The 22,962-nt window shown below is 33.7% G+C and overlaps 1 protein-coding gene across 1 annotated transcript in view; it reads left to right on the top strand.

Moving 5' to 3' along the window:
- Positions 1-22,962, top strand: part of LOC118187747 (uncharacterized) — a 143,758-nt gene that overhangs the window by 82,094 nt on the left and 38,702 nt on the right. The window contains exons 7-9 of the mRNA XM_035358025.2: positions 2,903-2,966; positions 11,197-11,312; positions 18,645-18,708. Coding sequence (XP_035213916.1) covers positions 2,903-2,966; positions 11,197-11,312; positions 18,645-18,708 — 244 coding nt within the window. The remainder of the gene's footprint in view (positions 1-2,902; positions 2,967-11,196; positions 11,313-18,644; positions 18,709-22,962) is intronic.

Here is a 22,962-nt window from a genome sequence, read left to right as displayed (position 1 = left end):
ATAAAGAAGGATTTGTTACCCCGCGCGTTACGCACAAGCGTACACTATCAAATGAGGAACCGGAATAATAAATAATTGCGCAATAATTCAGCGCAAACGCAATTCATAATCTTAATACCAAGATTCAAGACGCCATTAAAAACGCTACCTTCACCAGTAAGAGAAATGATAGCAAAAACCTTCCGGAGCACATTTTAAATCTAATAAAGCAGCGAAATAGCAGAAGAAAAATTTGGCAAATGACAAGAAACCCAAGAGATAAAACACACTTTAATTATCTTTCAAGAAAGATTGAACAAGAAATTATTAACCATAGATCCAGAAGTTGGGATAACCTCCTTGAAAACATGGATTTAGAACCAAATGTAGCTTGGAAAATCGCAAGATCCCTCCGAAATACCCGAGCGCAACATCTGCATCCGATCGACTACATGGGTCACCCATTCTACTCAGAATCCGACATAGCAGAAGTTCTAGCAAGCAACTTAAGAAAAGTTTTCAATAAACACGAAGAAGAAAATTCCGAATACGAGGAAGAAGTTAAGCAAGAAATAGTTAATATAAAATCCCGGCATAATTCTAACTTCATTAAATTCACTTCTCCAAACAAAGTTCAAAGCATTATTAAAAAACTCAAAAAACGGAAGACAAGAGGGTACGACAACATAACCAATGAGGGTCTGCAAGCACTATCAAGAAACTGTATTGTGTTATTTTGTAGCATATTTAACGCATGCATTCGACTCACACATTTCCCTCAGCAATGGAAGCATTCAATTATAATTACGATACTAAAACCAGGAAAAAAAAAACCCATGAAGTCACAAGCTACAGACCGATTAGTTTACTCCCGGCAATAGGAAAAGTTTTCGAGAGAATTTGAAATGACCGTTTGACTACTCACTTTGAAAGATTGAAAATTATTGACGAAAACCAATTTGGATTTAAGAGAGTCCATTCTACGACACACCAAATCCTAAACTTAATAGAATATATTGCTCTAAATTTCCAGAAAAAGACCGCAGTCGCTGCATGTTACCTCGATTTCTAAAAAGCTTTCGATCGAGTGTGGTATGCAGGAGTTGTGTACAAGCTTTCAAACTGCATACTTCCTGATAGCTTTCTAAAGCTGATTATTTCATTTCTCAAAAGAAGAACTTTTCAAGTTAGATCGGCTCGCCGCATATTTACAGTACCGCCATGCGGCACCGACACTATGCATTTACAAACATCCATGCCTTCTTCGGATTTCAAACCTGGGCCCTTCGGCACGGCAGTCAGCGACGCTGACTACTATACCGGTTCCGCAGCTTTATTATAGTAAGTACTCCCATCTTTTCAAGACACTCTTTATAACATATGAATCATCTGTACAGATTTTGATTTTCTGTTAAGAAACAACGTACAAACATTAGATAAGTAATGATTAAACAAATCCCGTTTCAGAATTACGGTTTTACTCCATACTTTTTATTTTTCAAACTGTATGTATTTCAGTGGGATATTACTTCGGAAAATTTTAGCTTGGCGATTAGCTTTTAAATAAATATGGTTTGTTTTAAACAGGACAAAATGTTTGGCTATTTTATGTGTTGGTATTATATTTTATAATTTTCTTCATAATCAACAGCCATGCAGCTTTAAGAACTATAAAAGATTTAAATAAAAACCTTGTATGGGATAACTTGTGCAATTTTGTAGAACTCATACAGGAAAATCATTCATAACAGTTATATGTAACTATTAATTGAAAGCAAGTTGCTCTGTAATAAGTAATCATGATTATGCAAAGACAAATGTCTTAGTGTTTGTTAAGTATAAAATAGGGTACCATTCTGAATATGTTACTGCGGGAAAGAAAATATTCTTCAGTTAAAAAATATTTCATCATATTTATTGCCAAGAATTAACATGCTTTCTCATTTAATTCTTTAGCGATATAGAGAGTTTTGTCTTTGCCGAGCTGCTATATCGTGGATCGAGCTAGGATAAACAACAGTTTCATTTATTTCATATATAACCTCTGATAAAGTCTTTTGACACTGTCTTGCATTTCCGAAACATAAGCTTAGTTTACTAAACAGGGTAAGGAAAAGCTCAGTCAGATAGCCAAGAAGCTGAACCTATCAAAAGTAGTGTTTTCATTCTCTTAAAGCACTATGTTAAACAAATGTATAGTCTGTGTTATTTTAAAACTAAAATGTATAAAACCATGAAAGTAATTATAATAGCAATACTAAAATTACTTGCTGAAAAGCATCAGTGTTATTACATTACAGATGGAATTATTTAGTTGGTTAAAAAACTGCTTTTGATTTTATAGCTGCAGCCTAAACGCTTTTCAAAAGTCTTGAATCCTTAACAGGCAAAATAAATCGCTAGAAAACGATGGTCCATAAATTTCTTCTTAAATATTTTCACACGTTTTGAGTATAAAGGTAAAACATTTTGTGTCAAAGCAAAATAATCATTTTATTTATTTGATTTTTTTATGGTAAAGATGCATAATAAATGAATGTTTAATATCCTTCCTGCTTTCACATTTGAATTTTTACATAAAATTTTGCATATTAAGAAATTTTTAAGTACAAATATGTCTTTAGTACAAATATTTATATTTTAGAACGGATATAGAAGTACTAACTATATCATATTTTTCTGTTATCCTTTTAATATTTTCTTCTAAATGACTGCCAAATAGTAAACACCGATAGTAAATAACTGCCAACTAAAAAACACCGATAACCATAAAACTATTGTTAAATGCTCTAATATTTACATTTCGCTTATTTATTACTCTCAGCCCCGTAAGTGTTATGTTGTATTTTATAATGATGTTTTGTGAACCCTTCTTTGAATACTTTTGTAAGTACTTATTATGTTGATCTTCAATATTTGACAGGCTCAGACATCCCATCCTGTAGCAACACCCCTCAAGGATTTAGTGGCTTGTGTTTTCTACAGGAGTAAGTCAAATTTACGTTGTTTATAATTTTGCTTATTAGATTTCTTTTAACACCAATTGCATCATCACCGCCATGTCGAAAAGACATACCATATTTTTCAAAGTTCCGTTTTTACCTCGTAGCATTGATAATTTTTGTAATTTTGCAAACTTTAAATTTTTTCCTTGTGGCAGTGATGATTTTCGGCTAGAAGAAATTTCCGCTTTTAGAAACTCCCAAATTAGTAATAAAACATTTAGCTTAATTATATTTTATTAAAAATTCGATAAGGAATACTATTTTCTTGTAAAATGTTACTGAAATTATCTAGTTAGGGTGAAATATGATTTTTCTAGACATTTAGCATGATGTGTAATAAAAATTAAGAACAAGACAAGCGTCAGTTAGTACGGCAAAAGGTTTATATTGTTAATTTACTGCTTCAAAGAATATTAAAAAGTAATGTTTGTGGTAAAAAAACACATATTTTTTTTTTTCAATATTATAAATCAAAATACGCTCAAGTTAAACAAATCAATATTTCTTACAAAATATGATAAAATAACTCAAAACAAGTTCGATTATGAAAATGGTTATCGTAACCTCTTTGAAGAGAGTTTCAAAGCTCATATGAAGCATTCAAGTTTCGCTACTTACAGCAAATATACCATGTCGCCCAGACCCTATGCACTTGGAAACATCCAAGCCTTTTCCGGGATTCGACGCCAGGTTAACCATACGGCAGCCGGCAGCAGAATCACTATACCGGATCAAAGTTCGAAGCCTTCTATGGTTGAAGTATTAAAATAATATCTGTTTGAAATTTTTGTCATTTAGATGAAAGAGAAAAAGAAAAAAATTAACTCTGTATGATGCTTATGTGTTATTTTACATAATTACATATGAGTTTCATAATAATAAAATATGAAATACACTCAAAGAGGTCTGTGGCCTTTAGTCGTTATCAAAATAATGCAAATTTGAAGTATGTATGTTTTTAGACTAGGTTCGTCCATACAGACTAGATGTATCATTCTTCCTTTGTACAAGTATTATTTTTAAGTGTTATTTTATTTTTATTATTTTCGTATTATTATTAAATTGGTGGATTTTCTTTTATAGGAATGTTAACGTATTTTAATTATTCATGGTTATATTTTAGTATTTTTATTTTATATTTTTTCTTTGCTTTTTTCAGAGCTTGATATTGTGCTTTTATTATTGAATTATATTGGCTTTATTATGAGTTATTTACTTACGTCTGTAAGCCTCGTACACTTCGTGGAACACGAGGAGTTTTGTATTTTTGTTTTCTTAATTAAAAAAAAAAAATTAGACTAGATATATAGATATTAGACTAGATATTAGGATACCCCACGGACCTATACATCTTTAAACGGAATTCTTTGACGGCTGTCCGGTATCGAGATGAAGTCCTAGGACCCATTGTAAGATTGTACGCTGCGGCAGTTGGCCCTACTTTTGTTTTAATGGACGATAACGCACGTCCCCATAGTGCTGACATCGTCGATGACTACCTGGAGAGTGAAGGGATTGCGCGTATGGCGTGGCCAGCATATTCTTCCGACCTCAATCCCATTGAAAGTCTTTGCGATGCTCTCGGCCGTGCTGTATCTTCAAGCTTCCCACCTCCAGCCTCTCTCGTTGAGCTAGAAACTGCTATACAAGAAGAATGGTGATTGCTTAACTCTGCGGTAGTTGACCACCTAATTGAAAGCATGGTCACAAGGTGTAAACTTTGTATACAGATGAGGAGGGATTACATACCCTATTAATGTCCTTTTTTTCCATTTCATGCTGTTTATTTTCACTTTATACATAATTCTGCTTAAGTTTCCAGTATGTCATTATCTGATAACTTACAAAAATTTAATATTATTTTCTTTTGTGTATATAATTATTGATTTTGTTTTATCAATAATTATATACAGAAATGAAATTATGCATAAATATATATGCTACTTTCCTGCCGAACTTTGCGTCAATCAAAGCAGTATTTGTTGATTTTTTTGCATTTTACATCTTTGTGCTTAACTTTTGCAAGTGAATGTAGATTCAAGAACGAAGTAACCAGAAGGCAAACACGCGATACTAAGGATTCCTAAGCACTGTCTCACAAAGTTCCAGTTCCAGTTACCGCTGTCGCTGCGTCTAGCTTGCTATGTATGTAAGTTGTATACCGGCTATTGTAACGTAGGTGCTTGAAGGAGCGATGCAAGTACAAAAATGCTTAAGTGGGTTTAGAGAGATGGATAAAAGTTTATGACTCGTTTGTCACGTAAGGGATGTGGAAAATATATTTCACAGAATTAAACAGTACATAAAATATAATATACATATTTTCCTCAGAAAATAGACCTCTATTTACATAATATTTACAAGTATATGCCATGCTAAAATAGCAGAAAGTCCTACAAAAAATTAGGAAAAAGATTTAGCATGCTTATACAATATGGAGTTGTAATAACAATTTTAAATCCTATGTAGGAAAATTTTGGTTTAATATAAAAGCTGTGTAAGAGTGCAAGTGACCATCTTCTTGCAGAATTTCATAGCTGAAGAGATTGAAATGATTCATAATGTTGCAATCTTGTGTGTCCTGATAGAATTGCGTATTAATCTTGTGTAAGAACTTCGCAAGGGGTTCTACTTTGAGGTCATCACGAAGACACTTATTCCATAAAAAAATTGAACATCTGTGATGATACGCAGGTATGTGTTCTGCACAACTTGTAATTTATTACGTTCCTGGTCAGTAATTGTTGTCCAGACTGGTGAAGACCTAATAACAGAAAGTCTCTTCTTACCCGAATCTAGTGAATGTATTAGAGCCCTGTCTCGTACGTTATTAACGTGGTGAGTTCATATGAGGCGATCGTTAAACAATATTCCAAGGTATTTTGCTCCAGAGACGACAGGAACAGGTTCATTGAGAAGCGCGTTGGACGCGTGTTCATTGAAAAGCGCATTTGGACGCGTTGACTTGAATATTCCACTGTGCGCACCAGTTTTCAATGTGGGGAATGAAGTTTTGAGATTTGCTGACAGCATGACTCACATTTGAGGATTTCACACCTAAGGCGGTGTCATCCGCATAGCAGGCTAAACTAGAATTATTTTGCTGAATTTGTGAGAAATCTGCGGCATAAAATAAGTACAAAATTGGTCCTAGGACCGAGCCTTGTGAAATACCGCTTAAAGTAAATCTTTCGGAGGAGTTTGCACCGTTAACACAAACACTGAATGTTCTGTTAGTGATGAACGAGTGAATCGTAAGAAACAGTTCTGTGTCAAAATGACAGGAGATGAGTTTGGAAATAAGCCCTTCATGCCAGACGCGGTCGAAAGCTTTCGCCGCATTTAGCATGAGGAGAGCAACACACTGTTTATTATGGAGCGCAGAGCCAGCAAACTCCGTAATTCTCACTAGTTGCTTAGTAGTCGAAAGTTTGGTTCGAAATCCAAATTGCTCCAGTGGTAATGACGTAAGATAAGGTTGCATACGAGAAAGTAATATCCTTTCATAATTTTTTTCCAAGCACTGGCAATAAACTGATCGGACGCTAACCGTCAGGTTTCGTGTGATCTTTACCAGGCTTTGGAATTAGAATCACTTTAGCACTTTTCCATTTTTTTGGAAAGTAGGAATGAAACATACATGCATTTAAAATGCTTGTCAATTTACAAACAATATTAGGAGGCAGTTTCTTGATCGCAGTAATTTTTACTCCATCATTTCCCGGCGCTTTACGTGGCTTTTTTAATTATTTCTCTCACGAAGTAAGTTGAACTTCCTTTAAGTACTGTTTCTAACGCATTCGCATTCACCGCGATTCTGAAAACTCACTCTAGTAGGGAGAAACAAGAACTGAAAGGAAGCGTATCAAAATTAAAAATAACTGTTATAAAATCAACATACATCTTACAGAATTATAAAATAGCAAACAAGTTTTAATAAATTTCTCATTTATATTTGTAGAAACAAAAAAAAAAAAAAATATGTGGACACCTCATGATTTCCTTGTACAACCTAATAAATTATACACATTTTTTGCTCACTTCATTTAAACTTATTTCCTCGAATTGTTCTAACTTAATTACCGAACTCTCAAGCCGAGTTGAAAATGACACCAAAAATTGCAAAGTTTGAAATCAAATAGCCTGTTCAGTCGAACTTCTTATAATTTTACTTTTTCATAACAAGTATAAAACTTTCGCAAACATAAGTATAGGAACTGGGGATCCTCATCAAAAGTTAAGATTTCGTTACATTTCTAAGATAAATGTTTTTTAACTTCACATTGCCGATTGCAATGAAAAGGGCAGGTGCACAACTAGATGTTATAGCAGGCCATATGCAAAATTTCCACATTCTGCGGCTAATGGTTTTTGAGTTACGCGAGATACATGCGTACGTGTAGACGCAATGAAAACAATTTCTTTTGAATTCATTTTAAATCCATTTTACACTCCGGTTTGGAAATAAGACTGCTGTATTCTGTCCGTACGTACAAATATCGCGCAAAAAAATGGTCAGAATAGATTCAGGAGCAGTCAAAATAGATATTTTCTTTGAAATATGATACCCCCCCCCAGTTTTTCTTGATTACAATACTTCCTTAACTCCGTACAAGGAAGTAAAAAGATAAAAATAAAATCTGTGAGAATAACATTTAGTTTTACAAAATAAAAAAGTTAAAAGTTAAAAAATCAGAAAATAAATATATTTTTAAAATAAAAATTAAAAGGCGTGTAAAGTTATTATTTAAATTAATCAGTTATCTATAATTTCAGCCTTTGCTATGACTTCTTCTTTCCGTTTCCTCAACGGAATGTAAACGAGTTAAGGTAGTATTTAAGCTGAGGTTTTGGAATTATAAAAGAGAACATGTTTCCGGCCTGCGCGTGTACGTTATTTAGCTTCTGCCAGCTCTGAAAAGTTGTAATTATTCGGCTTTGAGTTATCGCTCCCAACACTTGAATCTGACGCGCCAGTAGAGTTACTGAACCAGCTTGAGTAAAATTTAAATTGTAGTTCCTGACTTGTTATTCCATGTTTTAATTTTAATTTGACTGTTCCTTTAGTTGGATCACAACGAGTTGTGGTTGATATTGTTAAGTGAATTTAGATTCTAAATTGTATTTATATAAAAAAGTTTATTTAAAACATTTCCCTGACTGTATTGTTTTTCTAGAGATATCGATAATTTGCTTTACGTTTGTTGGTGTCATTGGACTAATTAACAGTACCAGATAAAGTCGAACCTCATAGGTGAAACATGAAATGGAAAACTAATTTGAGAAAATAGCATTTGCAGAAACAGGGAACTTAAAGGAGAAATGAAAAATAAGATTTTACTTTTTGAAAAATTAGCATAAAATTAGGAATATAACATAGGTAAAAAGGAAAGAAAATAAAATGAAAATTTAAACTTAAAAAAAAATTTGTTTTTCATATAATAACCAAAAAGTGAAACTTGTGAAAAAAAAAAAAGGTAAATGTTAGTTCTAAGAATGTGTAGAGACATTAGGTAATTTTTGGAAACAGGAGAAATAAAAAATCGCCGGAAATCAAACCACAGGGCCCACCAGCGGCCGAACGGTAAAGTCGCTGAACACTGGTAGTTCGGTCCGAGGTTCGAATCCCGCGAACGGGCTGGCTGCATGGGCGTTTTCGTGGTTTTCCCCATGTGTAACGTGTATAAGAGCCATTTTCCCTTAGAAAGTCCTCCACGAAGGCATCCCTCCTCTTAGGCAGATAGCCGTAGTGTGCTTTGCCATAATTCATAATACGCCCACGTCCAGCGTGCAGACCACTACACAACGAAGGCATCCTAAGAAGGCGGGAGAAATACCGTATATACTCATCCTTTTGAAGGGCGACTGGGTTTTTAGGGGAATCAATCGCCAAATCTTGGGTGTGGAGAATCCTCATCCACCACCCTTTTAGTTCGGGCGCCACTGTGGAAACATTAGTTATTTTGTGGAAGCACGAGATGTGAAAAATGAGCAACGCCTTCTCCGGGAATCGAACCAGGGACCTTTGGAATACGCGCCCAGCGTGCTGACCTCTACACCACGAAGGTATGCTAAGAAGGAGGGAGAACTACCTTATTAGTAAAACAGCAAAATCGTCTGCAATTAAATTTTAAGAAAAGATTTTAAATTAATAGAATGTGTCCGATTAATCTGTAAGGGATGTGCTGTTGCGCTGGCGTGGATACACTCAAAAGTATAAAGGCATTTAAGCTTTATTCCGTCCTGGTAACACACCTTAACGCTGGCTAATTTAAGTCCGTTGGGTAGCGACGGGAGCCGTCTAGATGTTTTGCGCTAGTCTGCACTTCGATGGTTTGACATTCGCTAACGATCCCTTTCAGAAAATCTTGCAATTACACAAAATTCATTAATTAAAAATGCTGTGTCACCATAAAAAAATCTAATCATTTAATAAATAATTGTATGATTAGCTATTCAATTAAGCAATATAATTAAAAATTATATTCCATGTTGAATAAACGAGTTCTTCTCTTGGTTACCTGGGCTAACTGTATCCCAGTGTATAGATAATACTTTTTCCGAATAATTATCATAGCATAGTGGATGGATTCGTGCTGAACAAACAAGTTCTAAAACATTCCTAGGACATACAAACTGATGTCATCCTTCTAAAATTCGTGTGATTCAAGATGGCGGAAAATTCTCATTTTCACAAGGGAGCGAAATTTTGAAAACTATAAAAACCATCGCTGCCACAAGATAAAAACGGAGCCTGTTAAAAAAATATTCATGCTGTTCAATATTGCAATGTTGATGCCATCGCTAGGGGATACAATAATCCCGTATTGCGGCCAGTATAATCTAATTACACGGAAAGGAGAGAAAACCGCTCCCACTGCATGAAATTATTCCTGAATGCTAAAGGAAGCAACAGAGGTATTCAAATTCCAAATTTTAAATTCATGGAAGAGAGGGATTACGTTCAGGCAGCAAGTTTTCATTGCGAATGAGGTGAGCATATTTTATAAACGAATGGGACTACGAACCTTAATCACAAAGACACAAAAGCTTGCGCCAGGTTTTTCAAACATTTAAGGATTGACTTTGTTTCGTTTTCTTGCGGAAATGCATCCGCTAACATTGTCTAATGCATCAATATATCATAAAATCATTCTAGTCTATTATGTTGGGTATGGTTACACTTCTCTAATTAATGTCCTAGACGAAGAAAAGCTCGAGACTCTAATGGCATTCTGAAAGCAAAGTCAGCATAAACCATGTCCTAGAAATTATTAAACTCGTATGGGAACAAGTGAATTCATCAACGCTAAATACGTGCTAGAATCAGCTCTGGCCAGAAGCTATTAAATATTTTAAATGATTTTCATCTACTGCAAATGAAGCTAAAGAAATGATGCAGATTGCGAACGTATTTGGCGGCGAAGGAGTTTCAGAGAGCGACGAAAGTGCAATAAAGAATTAATCGAGAAATGACGATGGAAGAACTGGTGATCTTAAACACCAGCCGACAGTGAAAGCAGCAGTAATGAAGAAGATGAAGCGCTTTTAACTTACAAAATTTTAAACAGATTGTCAAAATAAAAAAAAGGAGCTGTCTGATTTTGCAATGGAGATTGACACAAATGAAGAAAGAAGCGGAGCTAGACGACCAGAAGCATTGGAAAATTCTGCGCTCCACACCGCAAAACGTTTTACGATTTGCCTCAGTCGCTGTCCAAAACCAAAACTGGTAGCTTTTTAAAAAATAATTGCATCATGTGCCTACATGTTAAGCAGTAATGAAAATATATTTAATTAAAATGTGTTTCGTTTTTCTCTTTTAAATTCAACAGTATTTAGGTTTGTTTAGACTCACTTCTTCATTTGAACTATATAACACATTTTTTCCAAGTTAACTTTGCGAAATGCAGTGTTGCTGCGCGAGTAATGTTCTAATAACGGATGACAATTTGGGTAAAGTATTTGAAATATTTCTTTTCTAAACTTAAATATGTCAAATATTATGGATGAATTATAATGCTTACATTTGTATCATTTATTTTATAAGGAAGCAGGTGGAAATGAATGCCTTAATTTAAAGCACCATAAATATATTTTATAGACAATGAAACCGATTTTCTTTTGTGTGCAAGAATGATTACATGTATTTGGTGTTAAAAAACGCATGAAGTGGTATAACTACATTTTGGAATTTTATTTTCTTTTATAGCGCTCATCCCATTCGTTTACCGACATTACAACTTGACAACCCACAGCCTGGACATTCTACGCAAGAGGACCAATTAGTTAACATCCAGCCTGGCCCTTCACGACAATACGACGACGGTAATTATTTTTCTTAAGTTCTCCTTTTTTATATATAGCATTAGAAAAGAATCAGTATGTTTTCTGTCGCACTGTGTAAAGATGGTGGTAACTACAGCTACCAAATTTTGCTCACATATAGTCCTATACTCCATCATATGCACCATGAAACCTGATTTTTTTTTTCGTTTTTACGTTTTGTGAAAAACCTAATTGTTTACGTACCTCGTATTAGAATGGCGCCGACATGGATGACGCAGTTTCGACTTTGATTATACTTAAATAAATTCAGTCACTCTCGGTCTATTTCAACCAAACTGAATATATTTAATAATATAACATTCACACGTAAACATTTAGTAATAATTCAGGAGTACAGATAAGCATAAAATAATAATTACAACCGTTACAGGCCAGCTACGCTTTTAGCGACCGAATCCTACGAACGACAAATCTCAAAAGCGTGTTGCCAACGCAGGGCAACGAAAAGGTAGAAATTAATTCGACAGGCGTGGAAGTGAACACTAATGAATTTTGATTGGCAGACTCAGCAATTTAAACACATTTATTTTTTCATTAAATTAACAAAGCAACAACCTTGTGTTTTGCGTAGATTTAGTTAAGAGCTCAATCGATTTCGACGGCAAACAGGTGCAGGGCCCTCTTCATCAGGAGCCAAAACATCTACAAAACCGAAAAACAACGGTAGTATTTATACCCTACAGAAGTAAAGCGAACGAGGGCATAGTGACATCTGTCGACAGCTACAGTAACGAAAATTCAATATTTAAGTTAATAGAATTTTAAAAGCGTTAAAGTCACTAATCTAGGAAAATCATTGTGAATGTGAAAAGCTTCAAGAAAATCCAATTCAGTAATGAAAGAAGCTTCTTGGATAAATTTTGATGACTCGAAGTCAAACTTATGATCAAATTTCCAACTATGATTAGCTTTGGAAGAAATTTCGCGTTTTCGAACACAAGATTTGTATTCCTTGATACGAAAGTTTAACGCTCTTTTAGTTTGGCCGATGTATCTCACACCACACTGGCATGATATGCTATAAATACCCCGAAAATTAAATTCACAAATGGAATCTTTAAGAATGGAACCATGGATTTTATTGATAGGGGAGAAAATGACTTGAAAATTGAACTTCTGGAGAATCCGTGCAATTTTATAACTGATAGAAGGATTAAATAAAACCATGAGAAGATTATTAATGTTATTTCTGACAGCGAAATGTCTTCTTTAATGGCAAGCTGAAAATATTTTAAATTCTTTGTCAATGACTACGGGAAAAAATCCTCGACCAGTGGACAATGATTGTTTTGCGAATGAATCCTCACACACAAAAAAGGGGGAGAAAAATAATAATAATATAATTTTAAAATGTCGGACTTTAAAGTTTTTCTTTAAATATAAACGTAACATTTTAATTTATTTTTTATATGTCGTTTTGGAGATATTTTTATAGTTATTTGTTTGTATTTCAAGACTTGTCGCAAATTCAGGGACCGCCTCAAGTGACAAACTCAGAGATCTTCCCGACAGGCAAACATCTAAATACGCCCCTGCATGTGATTGATCAAGTTTTGAGCGTACTGCTATATGAGAATAGATTATAACTTAGCTGAATGTGATATTATGGTCCTTTATAAAAATTTGCTCGAAAAAAAAGTGGCCGTACGCTTTATGTCCTTCTATATTGATCACATGCTTGTACTTCTAAATGCAGCGTTTGCTGAAATAATGTAAAATTTTGGGGAAACAGTTTCCGTTTTGGGGATCTGTAGGACCGGTTCTGTCAATACCAAATCTACACTCTATTCCAAGAACCGCCTCTTTTTTTATATGTTTAGTTCATGGAGATATTTATAAGTAATAGTTCCATGGTGGCTGCCATAAAGCTAATAATAAGTAATATTTCCTGTATTAAGAACCATTAATTGGTAAAATGGAACAGCTTTTGAAATTTCTCCCTAAATTTGGTTGAATAATCCAAATTTCGTTCAGTAACAAGTTCTAAAAATGGTCTAATCAAAATTTAATTTCAGTAACAAAAGATCTAACAGAAATAAAAACAGTAAATAGTTATCACGTTAATCTGTCGGGCATGATATAGGTGGCTAGTTTTAACCCACACATAGAAACATAGAAAATGTTTTCAATACTGATTTAATATTAATACGTTGTTTTAATTTAGTAGTAGCCCTATCTTTTTGAACCTCGATGACCTGCGAGCCTACCAGCAGCCGAGCGGTAAAGTCGCCGGTAAAGTTCGGCCCAGTTTCGATTCAAGGCGAACGGGCTGACTGCATGTTCGGCTTTCGCTCTGTGTAACGTGCGTAAAAGCCAGTTTGTCGTAGAAAGGCCTCCAAGAAGGCATCCCTGCTCTTAGTCAGATATCCCTAGATTGCTTTGTTATAATTAAATAAACCAAACGAGAACCTAGACTGAAGCTCAGTTCATCCTAATTTTTCATATCAGACCTTGCGAATACTTCCTCATTTATCCATCGCATAAAACTTGGCATTTGAAAATATCAACAGGTCATTTACATATACAGCAGCTATTAAAATTCTTGCTTCTTTTCTTCGATTTCTTTGTTTCGAAAATTTCTAAAATCACTCTAGTGTCGCCCGAAATAAAAGGTGGTGGATGATGATTCTTCACCACCAGGATTTTAATTCCAGAAACCATAGACTTCGATTTTTGTAAACCTGGGTAACTGAGGTGTGTAAATCTTTTACGCCACAAATTAACGCAACCATTATTTTTATTTATTATAACTCCATTTAGCACAGTATATATTTACTCAGTACAGAATATAACCCATAGCAGAAGCTAGCACAGTTTTAATTTAGCTAGCACAGTTTTTTTAACATGTTTCTCAATTAATTATATCCTGCATCCAAAACTTTTAGAAAGTTTTGCAATCGTGTTCAGAAGTTTAAGACCACTAATGGAAAAATCAGATTTATTGGAATTCCGCAACAAAAACATATGTTATAAATGCAAAAATAGATTTACAAGGTTATTGAAATATAGTCAGTATTTTGTCGAACCTCCTTTATTTTTTTCCTCACTGCTGCAATCCTTTTAGGCACGCTATAAACAAGAGACTGGCAGTAAACTTGAGAAATTTCTGTACACCACACATGCTTTATTGCTTCAACAAGTTCAGTAGCACTGGATGGTAGCTTCTTCGCGACTTTAGTTTCCACAAAACACCATAGATTTTCTGTGGGATTCAAATCTGGGCTGTTACCTGGCCAATCAAGGTTTGAATTTGAGTAGCCCTCAGATAGTCCTTAACATTCCTTGCCCTGTGACACGGAGCCCCATTATGCATGAAAATTGAACATCTGTGAACATCCAAGTGAAGCTTCAACCTGTCACGTAACAAATTAAGGTACCGACTGCCATTCATCGTGGTTTTAGATGGCAGGAACTATACAGCAGCAGTACCAAATGCAGACATTGCACCCCATATCATCTGGTTTAGAGGGTGTTTCACTGTCGGAATCGTATATCTGTCATCATATCTTTTGCCAAATGAGCGACGAATACATTTAGCACGTGAAGAAAATTGCTGCACATTTGACTCATCAGAAAATAACACTGTACTCCACTGCTATTCGGTCCAATTCTGATATTGTCTGGCAAAAGCCAGTCCTTCCTTTTTCATACTTTGAGTAAGTCGAGGTTTCCTTGCAAGTTTATGGGAAAATACACATAATATTTATTATAACCATAATTAGCTACACTAAAATTTGATTTTACAGCCGAAATCTATGCCTATTTTACTTTTGAATTATCATTTCCCGCTGACTTTTCAGTTTTAGTATCTGTCTTCAAATTTCCCTTTTGAACAAAACTTGCCTTTTCGGCTGCACACTGATCCGGAACAACATTTGTATTTTCTTGGATACACGCGTCGTAAATATTTCTGCCTTCAAGGTGATTAATTACCTAAGAGTAAATTTCCACTTTTGTGTGAAATATGTCGCCAGAGCAGCACTTTGCACGCCAAAAGTTGTTTCTGCAATATGCGTTTCCAATCCTGAAGTTGTTTATAGCACAGCAGACAGAAACGAAAAGTAATTTTCACTTAAAGTTGCTAGTAAATTTTTTTAAAAATTACAGGGCATGCTGAGTCATAATAAATTAAAATTAACTTTTAGTATCAAGAGATATAGCAGGAATAAAAATAGTAAACAATTTTAATTATCATTCTAGGCAACGGCGCATACCATGCAACTAAATCAAAACAGTAGAACCGAGTGGTGCCAAAACCTAAGAACAAAATAAGCTAAAACAATTAATTATACGGCCTGTTACTACTTACAAAATTCAGTGAAGCATGAAACCATCGTTTAACAAAACCAAATCATTCGACTGTTTTTTCTTGAATTTCATGAATTTTGCATGTAAAGGTGCGAATATTTTGTATTTAATTTATTAAAGCTTAATGGACATTTTCTTGGTTACCTTTTTTGATGATGGAGGGAATATGTAACTTGCCGGATTTATTTGTACAGAACGATTCCACCTCACAGTGCTAAAACTACATTACTAAAATTCTGATTCACTCTGTTAATTAGAATTTTGCAAAGCGTAAATGCATATTCTCTCTGATTTCCTTTAAAGAACTCTCCACCTCCTGTGGGAGGATGAAACTGTTTTCTTGAAATTCGAATTCATTTTATTACTTAGGAGCTTTATTACTTGCGAGGAATTGCGTAACCTGTCGGATTTACTTTGCTAGAACCCTTCCACTCAACAATAATATTGAAACTGTTTTTAGAAAATTATATATCTTCTTTTGATAAACTGACCACTTGTCCGGGGCATATGCACGCACCCCTGGCCCCACGGTCTAGAAAGCAGATATCAGGGCACTGCTAGCCATGGCTCTCTAAGGGGCTGTTGTGCCACCGAGTTTAGTTTTTTAGTTTAGTACCTTCTTTTAAAAATAACTCTATTATGTTGTTGTTTTTGTTGTTATATATGCTTACTTGTCTTACCTAGTCGACCCAAGCCCACGAAATTCCTCGTAGCAAGGACCTCAAGATTACGCCTGTCGTTGGCAACAGCCTTGAGCACCATTCAGGTGACTGTGCGATTTATCTCAGTTCCGAGCCCCAATTTTGATGGAGAGCACCCCGGGAAGGGACGGGTCCGAGGGTCTCTCACCTCTCTCCCCTTCCACCAACGACACGGGAGGACTTTCGGCTAGCCGCATATTTAGAGTACTGCCATGCGGCACCGACACTATGCTTTTACAAACATCCATGCCTTCTTCGGGTTTCAAACCTGGGCCCTTCGGCACGGCAGTCAGCGACGCTGACTACTATACCGGTTCCGCAGCTTTATTATTGTAAGTGCTATGTCAGTGTCAAAGGAAAGAAAGCCTGTAGCTCCCATGTTTTCAAGACACCCTTTATAACATATGAATCATCTGTACAGATTTTAATTTTCTGTTAAGAAAACAACGTACAAACATTAGATAAGTAATGATTAAACAAATTCCGTTTCAGAATTACGGTTTTACTCCATACTTTTTATTTTTCAAACTGTATGTATTTCGGTGGGATATTACTTCGGAAAATTTTAGCTTGGCGATTAGCTTTTAAACAAATATGGTTTGTTTTAAACAGGACAAAAATGTTTGGCTATTTTATGTGTTGGTATTATATTTTATAATTTTCTTCATAATCAACAGCCATGCAGCTTTATGAACTATAAAAGATTTAAATGAAAACCTTGTATGGGATAACTTGTGCAATTTTGTAGAACTCATACAGGAAAATCATTCATAACAGTTACTTTGTTATATGTAACTATTAATTGAAAGCAAGTTCCTCTGTAATAAGTAATCATGATTATGCAAATACAAGGGTCTTAGTGTTTGCTAAATATAAAATAGGGTAGCATTCTGAATATGTTACTGCGTGAAAGAAAATATTCTTCAGTTCAAAAATATTTCATCATATTTATTGCCAAGAATTAACATGCTTTCTCATTTAATTCTTTGGCCCACCAGCGGCCGAGCGGTAAAGTCGCTGAACATTGGTAGTTCGGTCCGAGGTTCGAATCCCGCGAACGGGCTGGCTGCATGGGCGTTTTCGTGCTTTTCCCCATGTGTAACTTGTATGCGAGCCAGTTTTCCTTAGAAAGTCCTCCACGAAACCATCCCTCCCCTTAGGCAGATAGCCCTATAGCTAGTGTGCTTTGGTATAATTAAATACACCATACGCCATTTAATTCTTTAGTGATATAGAGAATTTTGTCTTTGCCGAGCCGCTATATCGTGGATCGAGATAGGATAAATAACAGTTTAATTTATCGCATATATAACCTCTGTTAAATTATTTTGACACTGTCTTGAACTTCCGAAACATAAGCTTAGCTTACTAAACAGGGTAAGGAAAAGCTCAGTCTGTGTTATTTTAAAACTAAAGTGTATAAAACCATGAAAGTAATTCTAATAGAAATACTAAAATTACTTGCTGAAAGCATCAGTGTTATTACATGTTATTACATTAGAGAGGGAGTTATTTAGTTGGTTAAAAAACTGCTTTTATTATATAGCTGGAGCCTAAACGCTTTTCAAAAGTCTTGAATACTTAAAAGAAATGTATAGTCTGTGTTATTTTAAAACTGAAGTGTATAAAACCATGGAAGTAATTATAATAGCAATACTAAAATTACTTGCTGAAAAGTATCGGTGTTATTACATGTTATTACATTAGAGATGGAATTATTTAGTTGGTTAAAAAACTGCTTTTATTTTATAGCTGCAGCCTAAACGCTTTTCAAAAGTCTTGAATCCTTAACAGGCAAAATAAATCGCTAGAAATCGATGGTCCATAAATTTCTTCTTAAATATTTTCACACGTTTTGAGTATAAAGGTAGAACATTTTGTGTCAAAGCAAAATAATCATTTTATTTATTTGAATTTTTTTTTGGTGGAGATGCATAATACATGAATGTTTAATATCCTTTCTGCTTTCACATTTAAATTTTTACATAAAATTTTGCATATTAAGAAATTTTTAAGTAGAAATATGTCTTTAGTACAAATATTTATATTTAAGAAGGGATATAGAAGTACTAACTATATAATTTTTTTTCTGTTATCTTTTTAATATTTTCTTCTAAATAACTGCCAAATAATAAACACCGATAACCATAAAACTATTGTTAAATGCTTTAATATTTACATTTCGCTTTTTTATTACTCTCAGCCCCGTAAGTGTTATGTTGTATTTTATAATGATGTTTTATGAACCCTTCTTTGAATACTTTTGTAAGTACTTACTATGTTGATCTTTAATATTCGACAGGCTCACAAATCCCATCGTGTAGCTACACACCTCAACCATTTACTGGCATGTGTTTTTTACAAGAGTAAGTCAAATTTACGTTGTTTGTAATTTTGCTTATTAGATTTCTGTTAACGTACCTGTCATAATGGACTCAGTTTTTTATCATGTTTGAATGATATAACTTTTCTTTTCTTCACTTTAGTCTTTCTTCTGAAATCAACTGGTTAGTTATTTGCAATTTCTGAATTCCATTCTGGCTTTCCGAAAACGCTAGATTTTTTTTTATTGCTCTGTTTTTGTAGTAATTGGTTAATGGTTCATTAAGTGATTGTATAAATAAAATAATATTTGCTTACATTTTTAGCGTTAGTAGTAGGCGATGGACACAGTGTGGGCAAATGGATCCGTGCCTAAAGTCGTTATAAAACATTAAGTGATAGATGGCATAATATTAGATAATAGATAACACCTCTTGAGATGATGCACCAATACTTAACTAAAATGACACACACCAATTGCATCATCACCGCCATGTTGAAAAGACACAGCATATTTTTCAAAGTTCCGTTTTTACCTCGTAGAATTGATAATTTTTGTAATTTTTCAAACTTTTAATTTTTTCCTTGTGGCAGTGATGATTTCCCGCTATCTTGTAAAAGTTGATTAAATAAACTAGAATAATTCAGTGATAAAATTTATTTTCGGGTCCATAGAGAGCAATGTAAAAGTAAGTTTTAGGAGTAATAGTAAAATTAGTGACTTGAGCGATGGTAGCATAGAAATACATAACGTTTTTTATGTGTCCTAAATGTTATTAGTAATAAATTTCGAAAAACGTTTTTTTCTGAAACATAATGACTTAATAACTGTTAATTAATAAATTTCATGGAAACTAAAAATTTTTAAATTCTGTTCTCGAAAATTTAGTTGTGATGCAGAAAAAAAGACGCTAAAGGATTTAATGTGATTACTTACGTATAGGTTTCAAAATAAAAATACAGAATTTATGAAATACTCGTTTACTTTATACTTGATTGTAATTTTACTAAGACAATGAAATTTTCTGTTATGATCAAGTATGATATACTAAATACATTCGGAAGGAAAAAAAAACTAACAAACATTTCAGTATTTGACAAAAGAATCAAATTTCCCTAAAAAAGAAATACTTTGAAATTGACTAACATTTGTAAAAAATGCTTATGCAGAATGTTTCGACTATTGTTTTTGAATGTGCTTGTTTTAAATAGAACATCATTAGAAACTCCCAAATTAATAATAAAACATTTAGCTTAATTATATTTTATTAAAAATTCGATAAGGAATACTATTTTCTTGTAAAATGTTACTGAAATTATCTAGTTAGGGTGAAATATGATTTTTCTAGACATTTAGCATGATGTGAAATAAAAATTAAGAACAAGACAAGGGTCAGTTAGTACGGCAAAAGGTTTATATTGTTAATTTACTGCTTCAAAGAAAATTAAAAAGTAATGTTTGTGGTAAAAAAACACATAATTTTTTTTTTCAGTATTATAAATCAAAATACGCTCAAGTTAAATAAATCAATATTTCTTACAAAATATGATAAAATAACTCAAAACAAGTTCGATTATGAAAATGGTGCTCGTAATCTGTTTGAACAGAGTTTCAAAGCTCATATGAAGCATTCAAGTTTCGCTACTTACAGCAAATATACCATGTCGCCCAGACCCTATGCACTTGGAAACATCCAAGCCTTTTCCGGGATTCGACGCCAGGTTAACCATACGGCAGCCGGCAGCAGAATCACTATACCGGATCAAAGTTCGAAGCCTTGTATGATTGAAGTATTAAAATAATATCTGTTTGAAATTTTTGTCATTTAGATGAAAGAGAAAAAGAAAAAAATTAACTCTGCATGATGCTTATGTGTTATTTTACATAATTACTTATGAGTTTCATAATAATAAAATATGAAATACACTCAAAGAGGTCTGTGGCCTTTAGTTGTTATCAAAATAATGCAAATATGAAATATGTATGTTTTAAACTAGGTCCGTCCATACAGACTAGATGTATCATTCTTCCTTTGTACAAGTATTATTTTTAAGTATTATTTTATTTTTATTATTTTCGTATTATTATTAAGTTGGTTGATTTTCTTTTATAGGAATGTTAACGTATTTTAATTAGCCATGGTATATTCTAGTATTTTTATTTTATATTTTTTCTTTGCTTTTTTTCAGAGCTTGATATTGTGCTTTTATTATTGAATTGTATCAGCTTTATTATGAGTTATTTACTTACGTCTGTAAGCCTCGTACACTTCGTGGAACACGAGGAGTTTTTATTTTTGTTTTCTTAATTTAAAAAAAAATAGACTAGATATACTAAAAGACTTTAAATCTTATAAAAATGTCAATTACGGTAGAAGTATGGATACGTTGGAAATTTTTAAGGTGACGAACTTTCGTTTTGAGTTTTCATTCGAAAAGTATTTTATGGTTGGACATTAATTCGATGTGTAGGTAGACTTCTTGATGAGGTTCATAATGTTATCCTCGTAGATCTGACGTAATTGAAATCTAAATAATATATTACAATTTAGGTATTCTTTATCGGGGGCAAAAAATTCTTTGATGTTGATGTGTTTTATTGAAAAGTTGGGATATGCTCGAGTATATAATTATTGTCATGGAGTTGTGCGAAGACTAAAAATTCTGTTGTTCATTAGAGTTAATGTACCTTCCAGTGAAAAAAATCAAATTCTGGCTAAGTGGTTAAAAATAAGATTTGTAAAAGAGAATTAAAGTTGTTGTGCATAGTATTACAATAATCCATTTTAAAATGCTGATAGAATTCTGTATTAGTAATATAGATGTATTTAATTATGGCAAGGCCCACTAGGGCTATCTGCCTAAGGAGAGGGATGCCTTTGTGGAGGACTTTCTAAGGAAAACTGGATCGTATACACGTTATACATGGGGAAAACCACAAAAACGCTCATGCAGCCAGTCCGTCCGCGGGATTCGAACCTCGGACCGAACTAACAGTGTTCAGCGACTTTACCGCTCGGCCGCTGGTGGGCCGTATTAGTAATATAAATAATTCTTTACTAGGAAAAAAAAAAGAATGCTGTGAACTCATTCACTTACATATTAATAGCATTAAGGGAGGGAAAAAGAAATGCAAAATTAGTAGAATGGACAGACTGGGTAGAATAGACATATACTGGTTCGAGGTGATTATATGCCATAAAAACGATCATCCGTGAATTACTCTTTTTTTCATTGAAAGTAGTAGATTTTACTATGGTATTTATGTATACTCTAAATTAAAATTCCTAAATAAAAGTCTATAAATAAAGCCTGTGTGTCTTGTGTATATAGTTAGAAATATAACATAAATGTGTTTTCAAAAACCAAATGTTAAACATAAAAGGTACATGCATCTAAATGTGTCAAAATAAATTTTACATTTGGTAGGCGGTTTGGGGGTAAATCCTTTAATTAAAAATAAAACGTGGAAAGCGAACTCGGGCTATTTCGTAAAATGTTGCACCTATACACATAAAAAAATTGGTGTAACCTGCATTAGTAGAATAAATAATGAAAAAGGAGGGCAGAGAACGCTTAGAGTATCTGCCATTAATTGTTAACAGCATAAAAATAATCAATGTAATACTTTCCGCATTTATTCGAACTAAACTAAGTAGAAGGAATCTGCATTGGCTAATTCGATTTTATATCACGGGTAGAAAAAAATTATTATCAGTAAAACCCTGTAGAAAAACCTGATATTATGCTGATGTCCATATATAATATATATATATATATATATATATATATATATATATATATATATAGTCCAATTTAAAATTCGTAGGTGAAGAAATCTGTGTAAGTCTTAAGTTTACTTTTGGGTAAGGGAAATGTAATGTCGATAAATACTTAAAACAAGAACTTAAAATAAAAATTAAGATAAAAATTAAATAAAAAAAAAAAGATAAAAGAAAAGAGAGGGTTAGAAAATCAAAAACGAAAGTTTAGGAGGAAAATGGAAAACTGAATATTTACTTTATGGGAAAAACGAATTCTAATCTCCCTCGCTACTTTGCCTATGAGAAAAGGTCGAGGAACCTAATAAACTAGGTAGCGACTTATCGCTACGTTCAAGTACTTACAACGTAAACTCGAGAAGTGTTAAAATACCTTTTTATTCACTCAACGAAATAGTAACAGATGGCCCCTTCTCGGGCTTACAGAAAGCCTCCACTTGGTCTTTTAAATCAGAATAAAAAAATAAGAGACTAAACTAAAATAGACTTATCCGAAGTTAGACACAAACATCTAAG

The sequence above is a fragment of the Stegodyphus dumicola genome, chromosome X2 (genome assembly GCF_044657685.1).
Source record: "Stegodyphus dumicola isolate Sdum_Otavi_A_Nest chromosome X2, ASM4465768v1".
Taxonomy (NCBI): Eukaryota; Metazoa; Arthropoda; class Arachnida; order Araneae; family Eresidae; genus Stegodyphus; species Stegodyphus dumicola.
Note: the sequence above shows the minus strand (reverse complement) of the source record. Positions and strands in the feature narration are given on the sequence as shown.